The sequence below is a fragment of the Terrapene carolina genome, unplaced genomic scaffold (assembly GCF_002925995.2).
Source record: "Terrapene carolina triunguis isolate 2854851 unplaced genomic scaffold, T_m_triunguis-2.0 Scaffold111, whole genome shotgun sequence".
Classification (NCBI taxonomy): Eukaryota; Metazoa; Chordata; order Testudines; family Emydidae; genus Terrapene; species Terrapene triunguis.
The window spans coordinates 9,421,077-9,448,162 of record NW_020664462.1 but is presented as its reverse complement, the minus strand read 5'-3'; the positions used below and the strand labels follow the sequence as shown (position 1 = coordinate 9,448,162).

The window sequence follows — 27,086 nt, the reverse complement described above, 5'->3', positions numbered from 1 at the left end:
CTAGCCCCGAGCTAATAGCCTTTTGTTGTGTTGTGTGTAAAACAGAGGGAGATCCTAGCTCACTCCCCTCTCAGATTAGCTCAACTGAGCTGAATATTCAGGGCCAAATCCTCAGCTGGTGCAAGTCGCCTGTTGACTTGAGTGATGCTGCACTGATTTACACCCGCTGAGGATCAGGCCCCAAGAGTTCGGCTTTTGTTGTAAGCTAATGTTTCAGAGCGCCTGCTGTATCTGAGCGGGGCGGAGACGGAATTAGTGCTTCAAGTTCAAGAGGTGGAGGAAAAGCCTGGTAGGATGGCTTCTAGGGCACCTAATCTCTGTCCCTGGCACTGCTGTTGTTTCTTCAGCACCCGAAATCCAGTGCAAAGAGCAGTGGCACTGCACCTTCTACCTTGCCCTTTACAGGTGTATGGTTTATTGAGCAACCTGTACGGGTGGGCTGGGCCAGCCCAAGGCCAGAGTTATCTATCCATCTATCTACCTCTCCCTCCCTGTCTCTCTGGATGAAGGTTAGGTTACCTAATCTGTCTAAGGTGTCTGTCGCTGTACTATCTGAGTCCTATAGATACATTAGACAACATAATTTCTGTCATTAGTGGATCACAACCCACCTGCCCCCATTTCCATCCTCATCCAATGCTGAATAAAGCGCGGTGATGCTGAGTGGCGCTCTGGCTTGGTTAACGGGGGGAGTGCTGGGGCTGCACTGTGCTCTGAAGGTGGCTAGATCAGGCTCCACCTGATCCTTGGGAGTAGAGAGTTGGACACTGCAGGGCCCTCCCTCTGCCCAGAAAGCCCTACTCCCGAGCCTCGAGCCACTTCTCCAATTCAGCCAAAGAAAAAGGTGTAGGGACACAGAGCAAAGGCTGCAGGGAAATGCCTGGTGCCTGGGAATACACACCACCGCTGTAGATGTCAAACTATGAGCCGTTCCTGTCAGCTCCTCTGAAGTTTATCCACTGGGACAGTCTTGCCATAAAGGGTCCCTAGCCCAATCCGTACCAAGCTCCTCTCCAGTGAGAGGCCCCTCCATCCAAATTATTGCCTACCCTGGAAGAGTGGGTCAGGTTTCTTATCCCCCTTGAATCTGGTGGCAGAAGGCATAACCCTGGAAGGTCAAATAAAGCTGTCCTATGTCAATAGGAGTGAAGCGGGTTTCACTCAGAGGCCAGCAGGCCTAGTGGGCAGGCCATGGCTCGACAGTCCTTTCACCCTGTAGTGAGTTGCATTCCGGTTGGCAGGCCGTGGCTTGTCAATTTCTCAGCGCTCAGGAGTTCTCCCAGATAGATGTGGGGGGGAGTGAGAAGTAGGGGGATCCAGGCCACCTCCCCACCAGGGCCCATGGGGGAGAGGCCTGGAATGTCTCTCTCGCCTCTTCCTGGTGCCCCTGACCAGCCTCCCCGGGTGCTCTCTCTTGCTCTGGGACATAATCTCAGCCTGCTTTCCTCCACCCGGGAGTCCCCAGTCAGTCCCAGCAGCTCAGTCAGTTAACTGAGCATTCCCGGGCTCTCCTCTTAGTGTCCAGTTATTCTCCCTCAGTGGGGAGGGAAAAGGGTCCCTCCTGGTTGAGTCTTACCCCCAGTCCAGACCCTCTCTTGTGGATCGCTTTGTCCCCAGAAGATGCAAACTGCGATCCTCCTGTTAGCCAGCCTCTCCTTCACTTTCCCTCCCTGCTTGACTGAAGTCCCTTCTCTGCAGATCCTCTATTTGGAGCATAATCTGCTGCTGCTGAGGGGCGGGGCCCTTTTGGCCTGGTACTGCTCCCTCCCTCCCTTAGTCTCCATGTGGGGTCCGTAAATGCCATCGCAAGGAGTTATTATACAGACTAGGGCCCTGATCCTACAAAGACTTGCATGCAATCATGCAAAGACTTTATACTTGCAAGCAGTTCTGTTTAACTCAATGGGGGCTACTCCCATGTTTAAAGTTAAACTCAGGGTATGTAAATCTTTATAGGATCAGGGCCTTTTGAAAGAAACCTGTGGGAGAGAGAGAAATAGGGCTTTGTGCTGTTGCTGCCCTATCTCGCAATAGGGGTAATAAAAGAAATTCCCAACATAATTGAGACACAACCATCACAGTGTGTGAAATCTATACGCTTTTCAGGGCAGGGCCTGACTTTATTTCTGTGTTTGCTACAGCAGTGCTAAACAAATAATTGACTAATAATACTGTGGATCTGGTTTATTCAAGGAAACTGAGATCTTACGTGGTTACATTCTTGTGTTAAAGAGAAAAGAGACTGCGTTGTACTTCCCATTATTAGGGCTGGTTTGAAGCCAATTCGATATGAGATCTGTAATAATTGGAGGTGTTTTATCTCCTGGGTCTTGGCATTAGTTCTTGGTTGGTTGGTTTGGGTTTTTTTTCCACGGTGTACTTCTCCCGTAGGAAATCTGTGAGGGGAAAAGAAGGGGGGGAGAAAGAATTGTCTCAAAACCATATGACTATTTTTCAAATCCTACTAAGGGATCTGGACTGGCTACCCCCATCCCCAGTGCTGTTTTTACAGTGGAACAAATGTATCCCAGATATAAATGCAATGAGCCTGATCTGGTGATCTCTAGCACTTCAGGGGAGTGACTCCTGATTTACATCTGTTTAAAACAAAGGAGAAGGACATCCAAAGACTTTGAGGGTTCCTGAAGTCAGTGGAGTTACACCAGAGATGAAGTTGGCCCATTATGAAACACCAGTGGATTATTACAGATCTTATATCAAATTGGCTTCGAATCAGCCCTGATAACAAAGACCAATGCAGTTTTGGGATGCATTGGCATCACATCTGGGGACAGGGATGGGATAGATCCTCCTCTGGTGCATTACACTTGGAATATTCCTTCAGCTCTGGGCATCTTCTTACCAGAAAGATATTGATGGTCTGGAGGGAGTTCTGTGGAATGCAACAAAGATAGGGGAGGAGCGAGGACAGATTTGAAGAGCTACATCTGTGCAGCTTGGCCAAGTGATGGCTAAGCCAGGGTACATGAGAATAGTCTGCAGATATTGGAATGGTGTGAGCGAGCACTAAAGCTGTGGAGGGATTGCTTACCATGACTAAGGAAATAACGGGACAAAATGGAAAACGGACAGCGAGAGCTGTGAAGCTCTGGCGTTGTCTCCCAGGGGGAAAGGGAAAAGCCCCGTCACCTGGGAGGTTTAAAATTAGATTGGACCAAACATTGCAGGATCAGGGCTGCGGTGAGATTCATGCAGGTGGATTCTGTGCTAATGAGGAGCCCCACTGATGTCAGTGGGGCACCATGTGGCTGCAGAGATTTGAGAGTGCAGAATCAATCACAGTATTGGGGTCTAATAAGTGAACAGAAGGGGGCAGCCCTGCATCAAGTAGGACATGGACTAGGTGCCTATTCATAGAGCCATAGATCCACCGCCAGAAGGGACCACTCGGATCATTTACCTGGGTCTTTTCCATCCCCAAGTTCTTTTGGTTCTAGGACCTCTGAGCTTAGGGAAACAGCAGGAGGGAGAGGTCAGCAGGAGAGGGGCTGGGTATTTTTTTAGTTGGTTTTTAATGTACATCTCATTGATGCATGTGGCTGTCCAATGTTGCCCAGCAAACGCATACAAAGCAGAGAGCGGGTTGATTTTCCAAGAGCATCAGACTTTCCCTATTGTAGAAGATCTGGGCCTTAGCCACCATAACTCGATCCAGGGCTGAACTGCCCCAGTGTTCGGGTGAGCTGTGGGTCAGAGGTTTGGGTTTGTGCTCATCTCTGGGTATTACAGCTAAGCTTTAGAAATCTATTCCTTTAGTATTGTGTTAGTATTGTTGTTTGTACTGCAGTTGCACCTAGGGTTTGCCAGCCAGGGAATGGGGCCCCACACCAGTAGGCATTGTTCAACCCCACACAGCTAAAAAGATAGTGCCTGCTCCGAAAGCCTTTGACCCCATGATCTGAATGGTAGCCTGGATTCTCCAGGCCCTGCATCGCTTCCTCCCCAGAAATCAGTCAACTCTGGAGTCTAGCTCAGGCTTGGTCTAGCAAAAAGCACCGGGGCTGGGCAGTGATGATTCCTTCTCTTCTTTACAAGCGATTCTGTCGGTGTTTGTAGGTTCCCTGCACACGGGCCGGAGTTCTCCACCCCCGGGGAGCGTTCCTGAAGAACAGCAGCAGATTGCTCGGCAGGGCTCCTACACCAGTATTAACAGCGAAGGGGAGTTCATCCCTGAGATTATGGACCAGAACGTAAGTGGAGCTGGCGTGTGTGAGCTGAGTATCGCCAGCATTAGGCAAATCAGATCGTTACAACCCCCGAGGCGAGCTCCGTTACTCCAGAGGTGGAGCAATGGAGAGTTCCTAGGTGTTGACCTGTGACCCAGGACCTGATCCAGTAGGGGCAAGCACAGTTTATATTTTTATGTGCAAGGTTGCTTTCAGTAATGTAAGATGCTGAAAGGCAAGTCGGAGGACATTTCGACTTGGCAACAGGCTGAGGTCTAAGCAAGGTCTAGTAGAAAGCTTAGCTTAGTACAACTGCTTGACCTGAGGTCGTAAGATTTTTTGCAATACGTAGCATGTGATAAGCAAGTACATCACAGAAACTTATAGCCATTGGGGGTATATGTAACCATGGAGAAACCACACTTAGGTATCAGAACCATTAGGAAATACATGGTGCAAATAGCTTTTGTTAGCAATCAGAACCTTAATTATGGTCCCCCAGAATGACAAACATGGGCTGGGGGCTGAGACGATGTGAGAGCATCCCAGTCCATTCCCTGTGATTGCAGAGGGGGTGGAAGTGCTGAGCTCTCCTCCCTGCTTCCCACATCCGTGTTAGCTCCAGATATGGTTCCTGGCCCCACTATTTTCAGCTGTAGTGAAATTGGAGGGGAAAGCAACTTATGCCCCACTCCTTCCCTCTCCATTTGCTCTACCCCGATTATGCAAGTTTCCCCATGCAGATGGATCCCGATGCCCAAGTGAAGTCAATGGGACAGTCTGTGGGTGCAGGGGTCTGCTCGCATAGAGCACCTCGCAGGGTCAGGGCCTTAGAGCCCTGCAAACTGAAAATGCAGCCCTGGTGAGCACTGGCCATGTGGGAGGGATGCGGTGCTGCCCTTTCTTATCACACGTTCTGGACAACGTTCAAAATGTCAAGAAGGGGATAAGTGTCTTCAGAAATAGGATGCTCTTACCCTGCCACCAAAGAGGACATAGGGGAAGAAGTGTGTCTGCTGCATTATCGTGGCCCTTGCTAGCAACACAGGCGGGAAGGCTGGGCCAGGGTTTCCATGACAAAGTTATATTTTCAAAGGTTTGTGTTATGGCCATTAATAAACTGAACACTCTCTCTCTGGAGGAGCCTTGGCAGCAGCTGAGTGCAGATGTCTTGTGCGCCTAGCAGCCAAACACTGGGCTTGGGCTGTTTGTAAATGGTTTCTGAGCTGCATTCATTAGGGTTAGATAAAGCGAAGGGAAGAGCTAGATCCTCAGCACATGTAAGTCAGCATGTGGCCATTGACTTGAATGGAGTTGCATTGATTTTATGCCAGCTGAGGATGTGACCCCACGCTTTCACTGCTTAGCTGAGGACTCCTACGTTCTAGTCTTGGCTCTTACCAGCAATGTACAGTGGGCCGGCCACTGCCCCTCTCCCACCTTCCCGCCCCCCCCCCCCCCCAAGAGGTGGCTGCACTCTGGTGACTTGGCTGCCTGTAGTTATTACCCCCCAGGGCCAGCCCAGGAGACATTGGGGGTTGTAACTCTGGGGCAGCTGGCCTACTCGTGGTGGGACCATGGGGATCCAGGGGATGACAGACTGCACACTGGGGACTTTCCTGTTGCTCTCCACTGACCCTCTGTGGCCATCGCATGGGGTGGCAACAATGGGCCCCAAAGGATGGGGATTTCCTCGTTGGCTGGATTGCTGCAATGCATCAGCCTTTGGGATAGAAGTGTGAAGGGGGGAGGGGGGGAGTTACTGTTTCCATTGGGACTCTCCTACCAAAACAAATGAGTGTTGCTATGGCAGCCAGTTAAATAGCTGTAACCATAGAAACATCACAGGGAAAGAGAAGCACATTCTAGTACCCTGAGCATAGCACGGGGCATGAAGAACTCCTTGGCTTCTAATCCCACCTCCAAGCCTGCTATACTCCATGGCTCTGGCCAAGTCGCTTAGCCTCCCTGCCTCAGCTTCCCCCTCTGAAAGCTGGGCCTAGCACTGACCCCACAGGGGTGCTGGGGGTGGGGGTGTTAGTTATTAGTTGTGAAGTGTCTTGTAGATGAAAAGGATTAAGTGGGATTGTTGTTATAACACCGCTGGGTGGCATGGAGAAAACGCCATGGTAGTGGAAGTGTGTGTAACCTTTGTGGTTCCCTAAGCCACCTAGGAGAACAACTCTGTTGTTAACAATCAGATATAATTAACACAATCTAGTAAAATGTGTCATCCAGGAGCCCACGCAAATACAGCGTTTATTGACTCGCTGAGCTGGGGAGAGCAGAGTAAATTCCTTGATCTAACCTCCTTGTTAACCCTTTACCAACAGAGGGGAAGGGTGGGCTTGTGATTAAAGGCAGCGACCAGGGAGTCAGGAGGCCAGAGTTCTATTCCTGGGTGTGACCCAGGTTAACAGGTGGCCTTGGGCAAGTCTCGTATGCCCTGACTTTCAAAAGCGCTGAAAATGTGGAGCTCCCCCTGACTCTGCGCACATTCCGAACTCAGGACGTTAATCCCTGTGCCTCGATTTCCCTATCGGCAAATAATAATTGAGAAGAAGAAGAATCTCCATCCCTACTGTGTCAGAAGATTTAATGAATTTGTTTGCAAAATGCTTTGAGATCCCCTATTGGATGGGGTAACAGATTTACAGGGCCAGACCGTCCACTGCTGTAAATCACTGATTTACACCTGCTGAGGATCTGGAGGATTATTTAAAACAGACTATTGGGATTTTCCGATTCAGGGTTTACAGCACGTTGTGTCAATGTTTTCCCTTTTCCCTTGCTGTCCAAAGATGCTTGAACCTTTCATCAGTCCTGATGAGTCACTCTCTGGGAGCTGCCAGTCCCTGGACAGATCTATAGACAGGTAAGTCAGATACATCACCATGGGCTTGCCTGCGTAATTAAAACCACCACTGCTTCCTTTGCAAGTGTCTGAAGGAGGGAAAGGAATTGCTTAAGGTGTCCTGGGGGGTTATGACTAGGAGAAATGGGCGGCACCTAAGCAAAGGGAAATTTAGACCGAATACCAAGAAATAAATCCTAACATGAGAGAGCCGTTAGCCTGCAGAATAGTCTCCCCATGGAAGTGATGGAAGCACCATGCCTTGAGTCACATAATACTGGACAGGGCAGAGGACAGATGGGAACAGTCCTGCACCAGCAGGGGATTAGATAACCTCTCTGACCTTTTCCCTCTCCAATTTCTCTGGTTCTTGGAAGATTTTTCCCCTTTCATCCCTGTGGATTTCTAGATCACTGGATCGATATCGCCTTAGCTGCTCCCTGCCTCCTCTCTACCCATAGTGTATGCTCTCAATTGAGTGTGGTAAATGGAGCCGTCCCAGACAGACATCCACACCTCCAAAGGTGCTAAGGATACCAGAGGAAAAACAACTAAGCTCCTCTGCAAGAAGCAACTAGGACACATTGTGCTAAGTGACTGCAGGTCATTAGTGCTCCCAGTTAAATCCAGACCCGCCAGTGCATTTGTGACCGCTAACTTGCCCCAGTGCAGGTTAGTGTCTCAGATACGATGTCTTTTTCTTTTGGGAAGCCATTTATTTTCCTTATCACTGATTTTCTTTTTTCCCCCCTGACTGTTTTGACTATATTATATTAGCATTGCATTACAGCAGGTCCGATTTGTATCGATCCGATCCTTACGTGCGCTCCAACCTTGCACATTTCAGCTGTCTCAGCCCTATGCTCCATTGACTTTTTGTGCCTTGTAATAATTTCCACTCACACAATTGCTGTTCATCAAATGTCCATGAAACGTGGGCTCCCTTCCTCCCAGCCCGTCCGCTTCTCCTTGATTTTGCAATTAAGTCTAAATAGCCTTCACCTGGAATAACAGCACAATCAACACAGCCCAGTTTCTCCTCCGAACCCTTAGAGTGACCTAGGGCTTGATCCAAAGTCCAGTGGAAACTCCCATCAACTTAACTGGACTTCGGGTCAGACCATGCTCACTTAGACCCCCCCACCACCCTTACTCAGTTCACTGAGTCTTTGGCCTTGGCTACACTTGCAAGTTAGAGCGCATTAAATCAGCCCCGGGCACCCTAACTCCTGAGGTGTCCATGCTGGCAAGGCACGTAGAGCGCCTGGACTCTGCAGCTGGAGCGTTCCTGGTAATCCACCTCCACGAGAAGCATAAAGCTTGCTGCGCCCCGGCTGAAACGCCAAGGTGTCAGTGTGGACAACGTGTTGCATTACTGCGCTGTGATTGACCTCCAGAAATGTCCCATAATCCCTTGACGTCAAGTGGCCACTCTTGTCATTGCTTTGAACTCGGCTGCAGGCATGGGGATATCCCCTTTCAAAGCTCCGTTTCTGACAGCCGGCTGCTTATCTGCTCCGGGACACAAAGCAAACCATTACTGTGGAATGCTGCTGCTGCCGAGGCAGGCGGGGGGGGGGGGGGGGGCTGATGTCGGGGTTTCCCTCTGCTGCTGTCTGAATTTACAAGACAGCATGCTGACACACTTTATGCCCCCCAAAACACTGTCTCCCCCCACATACACACAACACACTGCCTGTGTCACTCCACCTCTCCCCCCCATTTGAAAAGCCCGCCGCAGCCACTTGCACACTGGGATAATTACCACAATGCACTGCTCTCCGTGGCGTAGCAAGAGCTGCTAATGTGGCCACACCAGTGCGCTTGCAGCTGACAGTGTAAACACACTGCAGCGCTTTCCCTGCTGCTGTCTCCGAGGGCTGGTTTAAATCCTGGCGCACTACATCTGCAAGTGTAGCCATGCCCTAAGGGTGTCTGAGCTGGTGCAGCTTGCATGGTGCGGGGGCGGAAGGGAGAAGCGCTTCAAGGAAAGCAACTAACAGGAGGGTGTAAGAAGGTGTCTGTTAAAGCAGATCATCTGGCTCCTTGATACTCTCACATTGGCAACTTGGTGTAAATAAGCCTAAAGGAGCCAAGCACCTTGGGTATCCCCTTTGAATTTGGCCCAGGGACAACTTTGAGTAACGGCTGTAGAACTGGACCCTTCACTAGGTCCTCAGATGTTGTTTCCAATTGTCTGGTATTGGCTGAGAGGACAAACCTACATGTGTGGGCAAAAAGAGTAGAGAATGAAAATGAGGGCTCTTTCTGTTTGTTACCCAATTCTGTGCCAGCATGTTCTGTACACTAATACCTGACCAGCTCCAGCTGTGCCAGCCCACCGGTCTTTGAGTTCGGAGAGAGCAAAGACTGGTGTAAAGACTCTTGTCTAAACAACCAAACCTGTCCTTGTTAGAGCTCCATGACTCAAAGCCATCTTGTCTCAGTTCCTTCCAGGTAACTTCACCTCAGAGGGATTTTTTTCTGAGGACCTTGTAAGAGAGTCCGAATAAAGTTTAGAATGAAAACTCAGTCTGAACTCAGCAGTCATCACTGATCAAAGTCCCAATACGCTGTCATTCTGCATGGCATTTTTTACACTAACTCTACCTCAAACTGTTTCATGGAGCTACAGTGACTAATGCAGTTAAATAATCAGAGCAAGATGAGGCAGAAAGCAAGAGACACCTTGTAGGCAATGAGGAAAGGCTATTTTCAGCTGAGATTTGAAATCAGAGGAATATAATTGAAATAAAAGAAATAGGGAGGCTGGTTCACATGGCAGGAGCTTCAGAGGAGAAGGCTCTTGCGCCAGCACTGCTGAGGTGGTGTGGAGGTTCTTTGAGATGAGGGAAGAAAGAGGAAGAGGCATGAAGAATTCATGGACTTTAAGTACTCCTAGGGGAATTCTGCACCAAAAAATTAAAAATTCTGCGCACAATATTTTAAAATTCTGCATATTTTGTCAAAATAACACAATATAATCATGCCAGTTTCAATTATTTTGATCATTTATTTCAAAATATTGTCAGCAACTATGTCTAACAATACAGAGAACAAAAAAGATTCAGGAAATGTTTTTTGACAAATAGATTCCCTACTAGGCATATAAATACAAAACTTTGAGTAATTCATTTAAATGACAATACAGAAATGTATTTCCCACACCCCTAAGAAGCAGGGCAAAGGCTTGGGGGAGTCAGGTAACGGAGGAGCGGAGGGAAAAGGAAGTAGTTGCTGGTAAGAAGGCTGGGTGTGAACTTGGAGGGATGTTGGGGGTGGGTGGAAGTCTGAAACAGGTTGTTTTTTTGGGCTGGGAGGAATTGTTAGGGCGCCTTCCCCAGGCAGACCTTTGCTGACCCCTAGCCTCTTATTTAGTCAAGCACAGCTGCCCACATCCCCCCCAACCCTATGTGTCCTTACACCCCCATTCAGCCACCCCTCCTCCCTGCATCCCCTCTCCCCCATGTGTCCCTGCGCCCATACTCCCATTCAGCCCCCCGCCCCAGTCTGTCCCCCCCACTAGCCTTTCTGAACCCCAGTCTGTGATCCCCCAGCAGGTCCATCTGCCCCATGCTGTCCGTCTCCCCCCACTCCCATATCCCATGCCTCCTGATCTGGCCGAATGGGCAGGGTGCTGTGAGGAAGACAGCCTCTTTCTCTTCCTTATCCACAGCTGGAGCTGTGCCCACTCAGGAGCAGCTGCTTTCTGTTCAGCTGCCACAGTGACCCCTGATGAGCAAAAGACATAACTGCAGCATCTTTCTGGCAGAATGTATTTTCTGCAGGGGGAAAAAATTCTGTGCAGCACATGAATTCTGCGCATGTGCAGTGGCCCAGAATTCCTGCAGGAGTATTTACAGATGTTTAACAGGAGCTACTAAAGTTAGACATTTTTAAAATCAGAAGCTCCAGATAACTTCATCCAAGAGTTTTAAAAGGTCTGGCCGAGGAGCTTGCTGCACCATTAATGTTGATTTTCAACAAGTCTTGGAGCACTGGGGAAGTTCCAAAAGACTGGAAGAAAGATAATGTGCCAATTTTTAAAAAGAGTAAATGGGATGACCACAGGTAATTGTAGGCCTGTCAGCCTGATATCGATCCTAGGCAAGATAATGGAGCAGCTGATACAGGACTCAGAGTTACAATTACAGAGCAAACATTTTTACAGTTATAGAGCAAATACTTTAAAGGAGGGTAATGTGCATAATACAAATCAACACCACACAACATTTTGATTAAAAATTAGAATGATATAAAATTAACATGGAACATGTTAAATGGATTCAAAACTAACTATAAACAGAGAATCGTCAAAAAGTGAGTCTGTTTCCAGTGGGGTCCTACAGGGATTTGTTCTGGGCCGTACGGTATTTAACATTTTTATCAGTTATCTGGAAGGAAACATAAAATCATCACTGATAAAGTGACTGGGGGGGCGGTAAATAATGACGAAGACAGGTCACTGACTCAGAGTGAGCTAGATCACTTGCGCAAGCAAACAATGTACATTTTAATATGGCTCGATGTATACATCTGGGAACAAAGAATGCAGGCCATACTTACAGGATGGGGAACTTTCTACTGGGAAGCAGTGACTCTGAAAAAAATTTGGGGGATTGTGGTGTGTGTGTGTAATCTGCTGAGCATGAGCTCCCAATGTGATGCTGTGGCCAAAAGAGCAGAATGTGATCCTACAGTGCATAAACACAGGAATTTCAAATAGGGCGTAGAGAGATTATTTTACCTCTGTATTTGGCACTGTTGTGACCACGGCTGGAATCCTGTGTCCAGTTCTGGTGCCCATAATTCAGGAAGGATGTTGATAAATTGGAGAGGGTTCCGAGAAGAGCCATGAGAATGATTAAAGGATTAGAAAACCTGCCTTAGACATGGTAGACTCAAGGAGCTCAATATATTGATCTTAACAAAGAGAAGGTTAGGGGTTGACTTCCTTACAGTCTATAAGTACCTACCTGGGGAACAAATATTTAATAATGGGCTCTTCGGTCTAGCTGAGAAAGGTCTAACACAATCTAATGGCTGGAAGTTGAAGCTAGACAAAGTCAGACTGGAAATAAGGTGTACGTTTTTAACAGTGAGAGTAATTAAGCATTGAAACAATTTACCAAGGACCATGGTAGATCCTGCATCATTGACTATTTTTAAATCAAGATTGGATGTCTTTCTGAACGATCTGCTCTGGGAATTATTGTGGGCAAGTTCTATGGCCTGTGTTACACAGGAGGTCAGACTAGATGAGCACAAGTTCAATTCTGGCCTTGGAATCTGAGACAATGTTGTTCTTATTCCGGAGGTGGCGATAAGGCAGGCTAACCAATGGGGGGAAAAGAGGAAAGCTCATCATGGGCTGTTAAGAAATGCTTTATGAAAATTACCATTTTTCTCCATAGCAAAATCATTAATAATACCTAGTTCTTATGTAGTGCTTTTCATCATTAGATCTCAAAGCGCTTTATGAAGGAGGTCAGTATCATTATCCCCATTTTACAAATGGGGAAACTGAGGCAGAGTGAGGTAATGCGCCTTGCCCAAGGCCAATGGCAGAGCCAGGACTAGAACCCAGGAAGCCTGAATCCCTGTCCAGTGATCTGTTCTCAGCTTGAAGGCTTGATTCTCTAACATACTGAGCGCCCTCCACTCCCCAGTAGACTCAGTGGAGTTGTGGGTGCTAAGCACCTCATAGGATTCTTCATAATTCAGGGAATAAGTAGCTTATTCCCGGCTTTACAGCAAAAGGGAGCCCCTACAGGTTCATATGTCCAAAGTGTGGCAGACGGGGGTGTCAGTGTATAATTCCATGCCCATCAAGTGACGTTAAAAGACCAGGAAAGTTGCAAAGTTGAGCACTCACTTGTCAAGAAATGAGGACATTAATTCTGCTCTCTTGTGCATATGCATCACTGTGGTACAGTCTTTAATTACAGGATCCTGTGCTGTTCTTTCCACAGGATCCCTGCCTCATTCAGTGCACACATCGGACAGGGAGTTCTCCAGCAAAGCACATGCTTAACTTTAAACACATGAGCGTTCCCACTGAGTGCCCCTGGTGAAAGTTAAGCACTTGCTTAAGTATTCTGCTGGATCAGGGCCTGAATGAAAGAAGCTTGCATAGTACGTTCGTCTGGAGTTCAGTGCATCTTGCCTCATTCTGTGTAAAAGTAGTATGTAATATATTATCGATGTATAATGAATGCAGACGCGATTCTGATCACTGGATCTGTTTGAAACAATAAGGTGTTTCTGTCTTTTCCCACAGCCCGCCCTTTACCCAAACCCCTGTTTCCAGAAGGAAGAGCCAACCCAAAGACAGTCTTGATTGCCTGGGTAAGGATATGTGGGATTTAGTGTCAAAGTAACAGCACAGCCATGCGGCAGTAAGGTGGGCTTTCAAAATAGCTGTGTGTGAATCAGTCGACAGAACGGAATACTACTGGGTTAAATCATTCAAAACAAACAAATCAGCTTCGCTGCTCATGTTATAAGTAGCCACTGCAATTCTTAAACCTAGACACATTTTAAAATCTAAGGACCCAGTGCTGCAAACAGATACTGCCAAGCTTAACGATCACTGTAAGCCTTTTGAAGCGGACAGGACTATTGAGGATCCTAAATGCTATGGGGCCTGATTCCACTCCTCTTGGGCCTGATTCTGAAATCAGTTTCGTCCTCCTCCCACCCCCAGTCTAAATCAGGAGTAACTCCACTGCAGTTAATGGAGATACACCAATGTAAAAGCTGATCTGAGATCAGAATCAGGCCCTATGCTAGTAGTAAGTGCTTGCAGGATTGGGTCCTCCTGCTTGTTCTATTTGTTTACTTCTTGCCGTTCTCTCATTTGGGAAGAAGACAATAAGCTACTCAGTTTCATCTTTGTTTCTAGTCAGATTCTAATCAGTCTCACTTTCAGATTCTTATGTCCTGTGTTGCTATTGGATTGCAAAATACTGCAGAGTGGGAAAAAATTCTCCATTTGCATTAATAAGAGATACAATCAGTAACATTGGAAATGCCATTACGGAAAGGTGTGTTGGTAACTTGTAAGGATCTTAGCTTAATGCTCAACTGAGCATAAATGTCCAGCTGGTTAAGTCATGGAAACTTCATAGTACTGTAATGACTTTTGCTACTAAAAATGGACACATGGCTATCTGCCGATAGCTGATAACACATTTTTGGCTTGAGGCAGCACTTAGAGATCGAACCAGGGAACTTGAGCTTTAAGTCAATACTTGCAGTGAAGTTTTAATATGTCCCTGGTGGCAATGGATTCATTTCACTTGAAAACACAAGTCCGCATCACTGCTCACGCATGGCTTGTTGTTAACCTCTTGACCTGGCATTGTTGCTTTTCTTGCTGCCCATACTTCAGCCATTGTGTGCTCTGCCCTAGCGCTAGAGTAATGGTAAAATCATGTTGAAGTCAGGCCGATGCCAGGAATGGCCTCCAAGGAGCAGCTCCTGGCTCGGGGCTAAGACAAACAATCCTTCAGAATAAGCTGTTTAGTCAGGATTTGATAGGGGAAAAACAGGAGGTGAAAGATGAGGGGGAGGGAATTAAAGATATTTTAATCTAATGTGTTCTATGCTACCAGTGATGGCATCCTGTACTTCTCATTATTAATGTTTCTATCCCTATCCATCCATCCATCCCTTTCTCTCTCATGTAATCTCATTTTAACTCAAATTTTAGCACTTTTACCCAATGTAATCTCTTGTCTCTAACCTAATTTTCTCTCTCTAGTGTTATTCTGATTATATAAAACCTCATGCTCCAGGAATTAAACTAGTCTCAAACATTTACGGCTCAGCGTGACCCCTTAATGAGGGGCAGATTATTTTACATCTGCCTGCTCTGGGTTCTTGCACTTTCCTCTGAAGCATCTGGGACTGGCCACGGTCAGCGATGGGATACTGGACTAGATACACCTTGGGTCTGATCCAGTATGGAAGTTCATTCGTTTCCTAAGTGAGAGATTTATAACCCTGAATAGAACCAGCATAGTTCTGTGTAAATTCCCCGCTCTCTAACTAACGAGGTGGAGAAACTGGCTGTGGCGTGGATTAGGACAGTGGCAAAGGGGTTAGGAAAGACTGGGAAAATGTGTGGGGTCGAGCAGGGAGAAAAGGGCATGAAGGCAACCAGGGACAATGTGAGGAGGAGGAAAGTAGAGAGATGAGAAAAGAAAACAAGCAACAGACGTAAGAAAATGTACCCCATTGCAGAACAATGGCTCTTCTCAGTCACGTACAAGAAGTTATGGCTCCAAGAAAGCCAGGTCTAGCTTAGAAAGAGACAGGAGCAATTGTGATGGGGCCAAACCATCTGGAGAAATAAAAATAAGCTGGGCTGCTGAACCTTTCTTTAAATATTGTGGACCAGAGCCTGCTCCTATTGAAGTCACCAGCAAAGCTTGTGTTGGCTTCCTGGGGCCAAGATCGGTCCCCTTTGACCTCAGCCTTCTGTCCGCGATGGGCAGATTTCAGAAATGAGCCATGGAGAACGTCCCATCTTGGGAATGAACAATCTTCTGCCTGGTCTCTCCGTTGCATTTTCAAGTGAAAAACAGAACTTCCAATGAGAAATGCTCCAGGAGTTCCTCACGGAGTTGATCTAACGGAGACTTTTCTCTTTCTCTCCTGTCAGATTTCGATATCCCGTTTTGTGAGCGATTCGGGAAAGGTGGGACCTTCCCCAGACAATATCACCTTTCCCAGAGCCGCAAGGACTATAGCGACGGTGAGACAATGACCAGTGCATGCGGGCTTGGGGGAAAAGCTCACTGATGGCCTAAGCCAAGGAATAGGGCATTGGCCTGGACAGGAGCAACTTGGCTTCAGTTCTTGGCTCTGCCACAGACTTCCTGTGTGACCGCGGGCAAGTCACTTGAACTGCTCTGGGCCCATGTGGGCACTGCTGGCGCACATTGTAAGTTCCCTAGTGTGTGTTAATGCAGTTACTGTTTGAAATGGGACTATGTTAACACACACTAGGGAACTTTTAGTGCACACTAGCAGGGTCCACACGGGCCACTTAGTGCGCAACACGCTAGTGTGCGTTAGAATTCGCACCTTCTGGCGTGGACTAAAGCACTGTGCAGACATGCCCTAACTCCCGTTCTCTCAAATGACCCTTTCCATAGGCGCCGACTTCCCCTGTACCCAGGGGGTGCTCGATGCCCGCCCCCACTCCACCCCTTCCCCCCAAACTCCTGCCCTGCCCTTGCTCCGCCCCCCCCCCCCCCCCCCCCCCCCCCCGGGGGCGCCCCCCCCCCGCCCCCCCCCCCCCCCCCCCCGGAGCCGACCTGCATGCCGTGAAACAGCTGTTTGTGGCGTGCAAGGGGAGGCGCTGGGTGGGGAGGGAAGGAGGGGGCCTTGGCTGTTGGTGGGTGCTAAGCACATGCTAATTTTTCTCCGTGGGTGCTCCAGCCCTGCCTCAAAGAACTTTAAGTGTACGCTGGGAATTAGACTCCAAGTTGCACTGTGATTTTTTTTTTTTTTTTTTTTTTAACCTGTATAGCTGGTGAAAACCACTGTGTGGACACTCTTAATTTGATTTAAAGCTGGCTTATGTTGATTTATTTTAAATTGATTCCTTGATGAGTTAAGCGAAGGTTTTAATCAACTTAAAACTGCCCACGCAGGGTTTTGCATCATTTAACTAAGAACTTGTCTACACTGTGCTGCAGCATGGACTATGGGGATGCGAATCGCAGAGTGCAGTGAACGGTTGGGCTCTCACTGCCCTGTGTGGACACTGCAGCAGCGTCTCAATGGGGCAGTTAGAGCACAATGCTGCAATTTACACCTCCATAGCAAAGCAATTGAAACAGCAAAAAGAACAGGAGTACTTGTGGCACCTTAGAGACTAACAAATTTATTAGAGCATAAGCTTTCGTGGGCTACAACCCACTTCTTCGGATGCATATTGCAATTGAAACAGGTACCACTTTGAATCCAGACAGGGTCTGAGTGTATGACGAGAGACAAGACGTTGCATGTCCTTGTCAGTAATTCTGCTTTCCTCACGAAGGCCGAAGGACTTTCCCAAGGAGTTACGTCCCTCAGGAGAATCGGTTTCAGCTCGTCCCTTCCAGCAGAACAAAGAGCTTCAACGGGGACAGCAAGCTCCTCACCTTACAGTACGAGGCGCACAGGACCAAATGGTGGATCGACTGTGACAAGGGACTGCAGGTTTTCAGCACGTCCCCCAGCAAGTCCAGGAACTGTGAGTGAATTTCAACAGGTTGCTGTTTAGAATCTCAGGCTGTGATCTTGTCTTCTAAGTATGGTCAGGCGGGGCTGGTGGAGGGGAAACCTCCAAGGAGAACTCAGGGGCTGGGGTGGATCAGCAGATGGCATTTCCCTCTCAGTCCTGAATCAGTACTGAACCAATGCCTCAGCATGGTGTTAAGGGGCGCTGTGCTCCCGGGAGACGGCTCCAAGAGAAAGCCCTGGTCATTTAAGATCTCCTGGCACTTTCCATAAAGATAGGGGTGTTCTGGCCAAATTCCATCCTGGGCAATTACATTCCACCTGCAGCTACAGTGGGATAAATGATTCTTCACTTCCTGCTCTGAATGGCCGCATAGCAGTGCTGTGCCCTGTTAACCATCGCTTGTGTTCCACTCCAGCAGTGGCTGCACGTCACTGGGGGGTAGGGAAGGGACTCCAACATTACACAGCAAATTATTCTCAGCCCTTGCAGGAGGGAAGGCCCTGTATCAATGTACATCCTTGGGCCTGATCCTGCTCTCACTTACACTGGTGTAAATCGGGTAAGCCAGTGGAGTGAAAGCAGCGTGAATGGGATGGGAATCAGGCTCTAAGTGTCGCTCTTTGTGGTAGGCGCTAATGCACTCTGTGTGCCCCCACTCATTGCATAGAAGATTTAGAGCTGCATTGCAAAGGGTCCGGTGACCCCTATGCTGTGTCCTGACTGTGCCATTGATGTCCCTCCTGCAGCCCTGCAGGCGCCAGTGAACTGGAGGTTGGGGAAGCTCCTTGGCAGAGGGGCCTTCGGAGAGGTTTATCTCTGCTACGACGCAGACACTGGCAGGGAGCTGTCAGTGAAGCAGGTGCCCTTTGACCCAGACAGTCAAGAGACCAGCAAGGTGAGTGTGAGGGCTGGACTGAGCCTTCCTGAAGAGCAACTGGGTGCGAGTGGGTCACAATCATCCTGCCCTTCCCATATTGCTGAGTGGGATGGAGGTCCTGAGATGGGGTCTGCTGGCATCTGTTGTCCCCCATGTCACCACTAGGCGATGCGTGAATGCCGTGCATAGTTCCTGTATGTGCTGTGCTGGCCCTCCTGGCTCAGAGCTGTTTGTGATTTCCCACAGAGCCCATGGACACCTGCCATGGCCTAAGCCATCCAGTGACCACTCATCTTCCCTTCCAGGACCTGCATGATGCTAGCCCAGCCTGCGTCGCCAGTCTCATCTCTCGCCATCTCCTGTCCTTCCTGCTCTTCTGTGATGCTAGCCCCAGGGCTCCATTCACCACCCTCCACTCCCATCTCTGGATAGCCCATTTGCCCAGCCTCTGCTTTTCCCTCATGCTCGCCCCTCCTGAAAGCTTGGTGCTGCCCTTCAGAAACAAGGGAATAAGTAAATCTCTGCCTGCCTGCATCTCTCTCTAACAATCCCAAGCAGAGTCCCTTCTCTGCCTTTCCCAGTGCATCCTGTCTGTCTTTTAGGCTATAACCTCCTTGGGAGAGCAGCCATCTGTCTTCTTGGGTCTTGTACAACACTAGGGATATAGTCAGTGCTTCAGAAATCCTCAAGGAGAATAAGCTTGAATGTGGCAGTATTTCTGCAGTGATGTGACGTTCGTAGGTCTGTCTTTTCATCGTGTAACGTTCTGTATCGTTGCAGGAGGTAAATGCCTTAGAATGTGAGATCCAGCTGTTGAAGACCCTTCGCCATGACAGGATAGTCCAGTATTACGGTTGCTTGCGGGACCCGGAAGAGAGGAAGTTGTCTATCTTTGTGGAATACATGCCAGGGGTAAGTGTGACAGCAGCCAACCCATGTGGTTATTTATAGAGATGGACCTGAACCAGAGAGCTGAATCCAAACGCTTCCCAGCTCAGGCGAAGTTTGGATCTGGAGTCAGATTTCGCAACCTGGTCCTTGTCTACAATGGGCCAAATCAAAATCCTGATTCCAAACACCCCTGAAATTTGGGGCAGTCAGATCCTGATTTGAACTTTGCGGAAGGGCCCTATCTGTGTGACACAGCCTGGAATGTGAACACGGCCGAATTTGGGATTGGATCCAGATCTGGATCTAATCTCTGTGACTTTGGGCCCATCCCTAGTTATTTATTACAAAGCACTCTGGGAAAGGTTAATTGTAGTACGATCCGCACACAGCTATCATGAGTTATTTATTTATTCTGATATGTGCACGTTGAAAACACAACGTTACTAATTATCCTGTCCTTGGAGACCAAGTCATCTCATGGCGATGCTGTTTTATCATGTCAGGACGTCACCAGGTCATGACTCTGTTCGTGTAGAATGAAATATCTCCAGGGGCAATGTAAAATCAAGAAGTTTTAATGTTCTGCTAGGTGGCGCAGGGGATGTAACTTGCATCTTTTCTTACTACTTTAGCACGTAAGTTAAACCAGCGTAGACTCCCTGGAGCAGAGCTTCAGCTAGTGTAAACAGAGCAGTGCTGATTTATACTGGCTGAGGATCCGGCCCCCTCAGCCCCCACCTGTGTTACTTACACCTTCTTACACATCATCTCTGGATTTGTCCTCTAGACTGTGAGGGAGCAAACCTATGTTTATTCATAGATTTTTAAGGCCAGAGGGGACCATTCGATTATATAGTCACAAATAGCTTTGGTATTTGGCAAACATGGTAGAAAATCCCCCACCAGATCCACATGAACGACCATTTGAACTAGCCCCCTAGCACGACCCCCTCTCTCTAACCACAGCCCCATGAACCCATTTGTTTCTGGAGGCTCTTTCTGATCCCTGACATAAACCCCCAGGCATGGGACCAAAAGGATAAGCCCAGTGCAGTGTAATCAGTCCCCTCGCTGTTCGTTCTCCAACATGCCCATGTCTGTTACCTGCCAGGAAGCCAGCGTTTGTGCCGGGGCTGTTTCCTGTTCCTGGATCGGAATGTTTGTTTTCCTTCCGATAAACTAGCGCTCTGGCCAGATAAAGATTGACTTTCACTCCGCGGCAACAGCTTATTTCACAACATCAGCCCAGGGCTCTGCTTTTTTTGTACGGCTGGTGGAAGAGGCCCAACTCCCAAGCTGTACGGAGCAGCAGTTCTGAAGTGCTGCATCTGGCTGAGATTCTGATTTAATGCAGCTGGCTTGGCAAGGGCTGCGTGGGGTCTAGCTGCTTGTGCGGGACCTTCCGCACCCTGCCTGGCTCTAGCCAGTGTTCGATAGCCTGTCCGTTTGTAATTCACCCATTTAAACCATTGTTGGAGTGTCTTCCGCACACACACACAACCCGCATCCTCCTTTAAATTAACTGAGGGCGAAAGGGGCTGGTCTATTTGATTCTAGTACAAGATGAGATCCTTAAAAGGGCCCTGCCTCGGTGCATCCTTCATGTCCAGCGCCCACCCCACAGACTGAGATCCACAGAAGTGGAGGGCTCAAATGCCTAACCAAAGATTTTCCATCAGAGGACATTGACAGAACCCCAGATGATACCCAGCTGTAGGGCGGGAGGGACCCTGATAGGTTCCTCCCACTGGCACTTCATTGGCCACCCCCTTTAAAGTGGGAAGGAGCAAAATAGGAACCCAGAGCTGAGCAAAAGCTCAGGCTGCAGGGGGGTGAGGTCAGGGACAATAAGAATGTCAGTGGGAGACTGAGCAGAGAACCCAGACAACCCCTGCTGCTCCCCGGTGGATGAAAGATGCCAGACTGACAGCCCTGGAGACTGTCTATCCATAGAACGGGCCAGGACGAGCTTCGCTCAGACAGGATGGAATCCTTCCTCAGCATTTGGAGTCCTGTAGCTGGGTAGCTCCTTTAGTGTAAATCTTCTCTATGGAACAACCACTCTGGCTGGCTTACCTGGAGATTGAGCCAGGGAGCTGTAGACCTAAAAGCCTCCACGCCTGTTGCTTGAGCTGAAGCACTCACTTCATTACCTTCAGCAGTAAAAACTCATGCTTTGAGATCCAGCGTTCCTAGGATCAATCCTGGCAGCGATCCAACCAGGGATGTTGTTACATCTGGTTGTCCATATAGGCCTGTGGATAGCCTAGCTGAGTAGCTCCAGCTGAGCTTCCCCAGCCCGGGGAAATGTGATGCTAAGAGAAGGTGTCTCTTTGTCCCACTTCAGCGTCTAGGCAATGTGTAGAAGTCTCGGCGTCAGCTCCAAACTAATGGACGTGTTCCTTTCGCTCAAGCGGTGGAGAGGATCATGCTTATATAGACGAATTTCCCACAAACAAGCTGACCAATGATGTGATCCAGCCACTAGAGGGGGATAGAGAACTATGCTGAGTTAGCAAGGGTTGTATGTACAATACTGCCCTTCCCCATCTGTCCCTTGGGGATATTGTAATTCAGGCATGATCCTTGCTCCATTATCATAGAATCATAGAATATCAGGGTTGGAAGGGACCTCGGGAGATCATCTAGTCCAGCCCCCTGCTCAAAGCAGGACCAATCCCCAGACAGATTTTTGCCCCAGATCCCTAAATGGCCCCCTCAAGGATTGAACTCATAACCCATTATGTTTATCAGTGTCTCTGATTTCATATATTCCTCTTTTATATCTCAGTTAGATTCAGTAAAGCTTTTTATAAACCAGAAAACCTTGAACTATTTACGCTAAACGGTCTGTTCCACCTTGTATTTAGCTGCCACTCTGAGTACATTTCCCAGACATCAAGAAGAAGAGCTCTGTGTAGCCCAAAAGCTTGTCTCTCTTACCAGCAGAAGTTGGTCCAATACAAGATATTACCTCACCCACCTTGTCTCTCAGAAAACGGTCACAGAAATATAAAAGCCAACATGACACAATACGCATCATTCACTCCTGTGGTTTGTGTATATGCATTTCATTTCCGATAGGGTTCCATAAAGGACCAATTGAAAGCATATGGTGCTCTGACCGAGAACGTCACCCGGAAGTACACCAGGCAGATTCTGCAGGGAGTTTTCTACTTACACAGCAATATGATTGTCCACAGGGATATTAAAGGTAAGTAGATTGCACTGTGAGATCGCCTTCCTGCTCTGATCTAGTAGCACCTTAAGTAGGATTCTGTGCCTTATGGTCAGAGTGCAGCTCTAGAGGCTAAGACACATGGTTTCTAGCCCTGGCTCTGCCTTGGGCTTGCAGTGTTGTCTTGTACAAGTTGCTTAGGCCAGAATTTTCAAAAGTGACCTCTGACTTGGGAGGGGTGTGTATGCCCCAAATATTGAGTGTCCAATCGGGAATACTCATTTTGAGAGCCCCCATTGGCTCCTTTTGCAATTGTGTGAGCTCAGCACCAGGCCTGAGGTAATGGACATTCATGCTGAGTTGCCGTAAATCAGAAGCCACTTTTGGAAGATATTGGCCGTACCTTTTCTGTGACTTAGTTTAGCTTCCTGTTTAATTGGGGATTGGTAATTATTTACGGTCTCCCAGGGGTGCTTCGGAGTTGATGCAAGGTGTGTAAAGCGCTTTGGGTGGGATTTTCAGGGAACCAAGAGACAGGCCTCTTTGAAAATTCCAGTAAAAAAAAAAAAAAAAGGGTCCCTAGCATACTGCCTTCATGTAGCTAAATGTCGTCTTTTTTCCAACTCTGAAGATGCTGGCCCTTTGCCCGAGCCTTCCCTTGCTGGAGCTGCGTTGGCCCTGGTTGCAATTTTATCTCTTGGGTTTTTGTGCTTGACCCTTAGGTGCCAACATTTTGCGAGATTCTGCTGGAAATGTGAAACTAGGAGATTTTGGTGCCAGCAAACGCATCCAGACCATCTGCATGTCTGGAACGGGAATTAAATCGGTCACCGGAACGCCGTACTGGATGAGCCCAGAGGTGATCAGTGGAGAAGGCTATGGAAGGAAAGCTGACGTGTGGTAAGAAACAAAGTAATCCCAGGGCAGAATCTCCACTGCAGTGGGTCAGCATTGCAATTTTCTAATGTAGCCTGTATCCGTTCATCGCTTCGAGAATTACAGCGGCTAATTTTCCAAGGCCAACCAGTATAACTAGCATTTGCAAGACCGTGTGGGTTAGTGGCTGGAACAGTGTGCTTATAGTTAGAACTGACTACCAAGATTTTCAGTAGTGATTAGTGATTTTTTTGGATGCTCAACTTGAGACACCTTTAAAAAGGGTCTGATTTCCAGAGGGTGGGTGCTGAGCACCTACTGAAAGTCAGGCTCCTTTACGGTGTTTCAGGCTGAACACCCAAAAATGGAAGCACCCCAAATCCCTACTTGCTTTTGGAAATTTCCAACCTGGATGCTGATTTTGGGTGGAGATTCCTTGAATCTGCCTTTAAGTAACCCTGAGCACCCTCCCCGCCCTGGGAACTGCAGGAGCTCTGGAAAAACTGGCTGTCGAGGTTTGCAGGTGGGATCTCAAAACTGGAGGCTTCCAAAATTGGTGGCGACTCTTGAACATTTTAGATACTTGATCTTTGCCGGATTGGGCCCCGAGGCTGAACAGCTGGAATAATAGTCCTCACCCTAATGAACTACAACAATACTGTATGCACAGCACATATTCCCTTGACTCTTCCAACAACCAGGCTCAGTGGAAACCAGCCATTGTATCTGCTTCGCACTGGGGAGAATGCCTGAGGAGTCGCTGGCAGACAGCCTTACTGCCACCTGTTCCAGCTGATAGGCGGGAAGTGCAGCTACGTTTTATTCATTCTGATTATGAGCCAAGGTTGCCAAGCTGGTGTAAATGAGGCCGGAGGAAACGCCGCGCTGCTAGGATTCCACCCCAAGGGCTGGGAAGCCGCCTTGCTTTTTCCTGCCTCTGCCCTTTTTTTTATTCAGGCTGCTTCTTCTGGACTCCTCCTTCCCAGAAGCAAATGGGAGATGAAGCCAGACAGGGAGCAAAGCCTTGTTTGGCTGCAGATGTCTTTGGTAGTAAACATAATGTACTAGGTCGATAGGCTGCTGCCAACGAATATAGGTACAAAATATTCCCAGCGAGCTGGCTCCCTCTTTGGGGATGTCTACACTGCTATTAAAAACCCGCAGCTGGCCTGTGCCAACTGGCTTGGGCTAACGGGCTGTTTAATTGCGGTGTGAATGTCCCGGCTCAGGGTTGCAGCCTGAGCTCTGCTACAGCGCAGGGTCTAAAGCTCAGGCTGCTAGGTGGGAGGGTCCCAGAGCTTGGGGTGCAGCCTGAGCCCAAACATGTACACCGCAATTAAACAGCCCCTTAGCCGAGCCCGAGTCAGCTGGCACAGGCCAGCCGTAAGTGTCTAATTGCAGTGTAGACATACCCTTTCAGGCCTGTATGCTTCCCTTTGTTAAGGGGGGAAATTCACCCCAGTGAAGAGGACCAGCACAAACCTATGTACCAGTTCAGCAAGGCCCTGGGGAACTCCCTGGCAAATGGAACCTTAATTCTGCAGCAAGAAAGGATGGCCCAGTGGTTAGGGTTCTAACCTGGGATTGGAGGTGGCTGGGTTCAAGTCTCTGCTCTGCCACAGAGTCTTTGTTTGACCTTGGGCGAGACCCGTAAGGCCTGGTTTTCAATGGTATTTAGGTATCTAAAGCTGCAGGTAGGTGCTTAGCATGGCTTTCAAAGGTGCCTAACTCTCATTTAACCCATTTAGGTGCTTTTGAAAATCCCACCGGGCACCTCTCTGCACGTCCATACATTAGAAAAATCTGACCCTTAGTCTGTCTGGCTCTGACTTTTTAAAGGTATTCAGGCATTGCTCCCTCTCAGCGTTGACTTTCAATGAGGCTCAGGCTCCTAAGTCATTTTTGAAAATGGGCCTTAGGCGATGTCTACACTAGAGAGTTTACAGCGGCGCAGCTGTACCAATGCAGCTGTAAGATCGCTCGTGTAGCCGCTCTATGCCAGCAGGAGAGAGCTCTCCCATCGGCACAATGTGCTGGCCCTTTGCACTGGGACGAATTTCACCTAAATAGAGGACTTCCATTTCCAAAGCGATCTGTCTGTGATATCGTTATAGCCCTAAATTTAGGGAATTGCACATCTAGGGAATAGTTTTGGGTGATAGGTTTAGGGGCAGGGAATGAGCCAGGACAATGGCTGGATGAAAATCTTTTTTTCTAATCCTCTTGCTCTTTCCTTTTTTCTAATCCTCTGTTCTCCATTGCAGGAGCGTGGGCTGCACCGTGGTGGAGATGTTAACAGAAAAGCCACCCTGGGCGGAATTTGAAGCCATGGCGGCCATTTTCAAAATCGCCACCCAGCCGACCAAGCCCCAGCTCCCAGATGGCGTCTCGGACTCCTGCCGCAATTTCCTCAAGCAGATCTTTGTGGAGGAGAAGCGGAGGCCCACAGCAGAGGACCTACTGAGACATTCATTCATGAACTGCAGCCTCTAGTCCCTTGCGGCGGGTTAGGGGAAATGCAGGTGAAGATCAAAGGAAATGGGGGGTGGGGGGTTTAAAAAACAGACCCACAGACCTTTGCACTCTGAAATGCAGACCTCAGCCTGGGTTGGGATCCTTCACTCCTCATTGCAAGCTAGGGGGCCAGTGTCGGTTTTCCTTTGTAAGCTGCACTTATGACCATCTAACTGTGGAGACGGGTGGCTGTCGCCATGTTTGGGGCTGGAGGGAGTTCGGAATTGGGGATCATCCTCGGAACACATCGGCATCGATGCTAGTGGCAAACTCGCCCGCCCCGTTATTGAGTGGCTGTCTGGTAGCGGAGGAGCTGGGAATAGTAACTCGCTCGCCTCAGAGGAATGATGTGAACGAACTCTGGTGCCCCCTGCTGGCCGTGAAAGCAGCACTGGCAACATCCCACAAGGAAGCCGTCTCCTCAGCAGAGGAACAGCAGTGGCTGCGGTTTACAGCTTGACAGACACGGAGAGGGATTCAGGCGTGAAGCAAAGGGAAACAAACCCAGGACCAAAGAATGATCGGCATAGGTGTGTCGTTCATGTCCAAGGGGGAAAGCAATCCTGTTGGGGGGGTGGAGATGAGAGGCAAAGTCCATAGCAACATCTCCAGCTCTTCAGAGGGGAGGATTCAGATTTTGTGCCTTAGGTGGTTACAGTCGAGTGAAAGCCTCATTCAGCACAAGGTATCCAGTCAAGGACGTGACTACAATGCAGCCATGCTGAGTTGGTGTTCTTGTACCTGTAAAATAGTGTAAGTGCAAGGCATTCTTCTTCTCTGGATACAATAAGGTCCCTGTAGGTTATTCACCGCTGAAGCTGGCCACAGGACCTCTGTGTGTTCATTCATTGTTCAGCGGATAAGTGTGTCTATATGATGCTGATGTCAATGGCACCCTCAGCTCAGCAAAAGCTCGTTCTTCAGCACCTGATCCTGTTCCCACTGAAACAGCCACTGCTCGCCCAAGCCCTGCCTCCCCCGCAACTGATCAAGTTGACAAGAGCAAACAGGACAAATGCCCATTTTTGTCAGTCAGGATGGCTGGGACAGGGCTTAAAAAAGGGTCTGTCCTGGCCAAAACAGGATATACGGTCACCCTATCACTCCTTGCCCCATAAAGGAAGTGAGCTGTGCCAGCCCTTCTTCTGGCACAGTTGCCTTCCCCCTCCATGTTGGCTCAGCAGTGTTTAGGGAGTGGAGCCCAGTCTCTGCCCACCAGTGTGGGAGGGGGAGGAGCAGCCCCTCAGCAACACACACACAACCCGCATCCACGGATTTTAATGGGAACAGAACAGGTGAGGGTGTAAGTAACTGTTTTCTCATATCCCTAGCTGTGCCAACCTGTGACCAGTTCCAATGTGCTGCTAACGAAGGGTCCAGCCTGCAGAGCGCCGAGTGCCTTCAGCTCTGTCCCTTGTAGGATCAGGCCCTAGATGATGCTGTAGAGCATCAAGTGTAGAAAAGCCGTG

At 48.7% G+C, this 27,086-nt stretch overlaps 1 protein-coding gene across 2 annotated transcripts in view; it reads left to right on the top strand.

The window, feature by feature from the left end:
- Positions 1-26,056, top strand: part of LOC112117962 (mitogen-activated protein kinase kinase kinase 3-like) — a 112,810-nt gene extending 86,754 nt beyond the window's left edge. For both annotated transcript variants that reach the window (XM_024216099.3, XM_024216098.3), the window contains exons 8-17: positions 4,078-4,211; positions 6,989-7,062; positions 13,322-13,389; positions 15,710-15,802; positions 17,096-17,290; positions 18,028-18,176; positions 18,939-19,070; positions 22,134-22,263; positions 22,950-23,127; positions 25,368-26,056. In XM_024216099.3, coding sequence (XP_024071867.1) covers positions 4,078-4,211; positions 6,989-7,062; positions 13,322-13,389; positions 15,710-15,802; positions 17,096-17,290; positions 18,028-18,176; positions 18,939-19,070; positions 22,134-22,263; positions 22,950-23,127; positions 25,368-25,596 — 1,382 coding nt within the window. In that variant the 3' untranslated portion in view covers positions 25,597-26,056. The remainder of the gene's footprint in view (positions 1-4,077; positions 4,212-6,988; positions 7,063-13,321; positions 13,390-15,709; positions 15,803-17,095; positions 17,291-18,027; positions 18,177-18,938; positions 19,071-22,133; positions 22,264-22,949; positions 23,128-25,367) is intronic.
- The last annotated feature ends 1,030 nt before the right edge of the window (positions 26,057-27,086 follow it).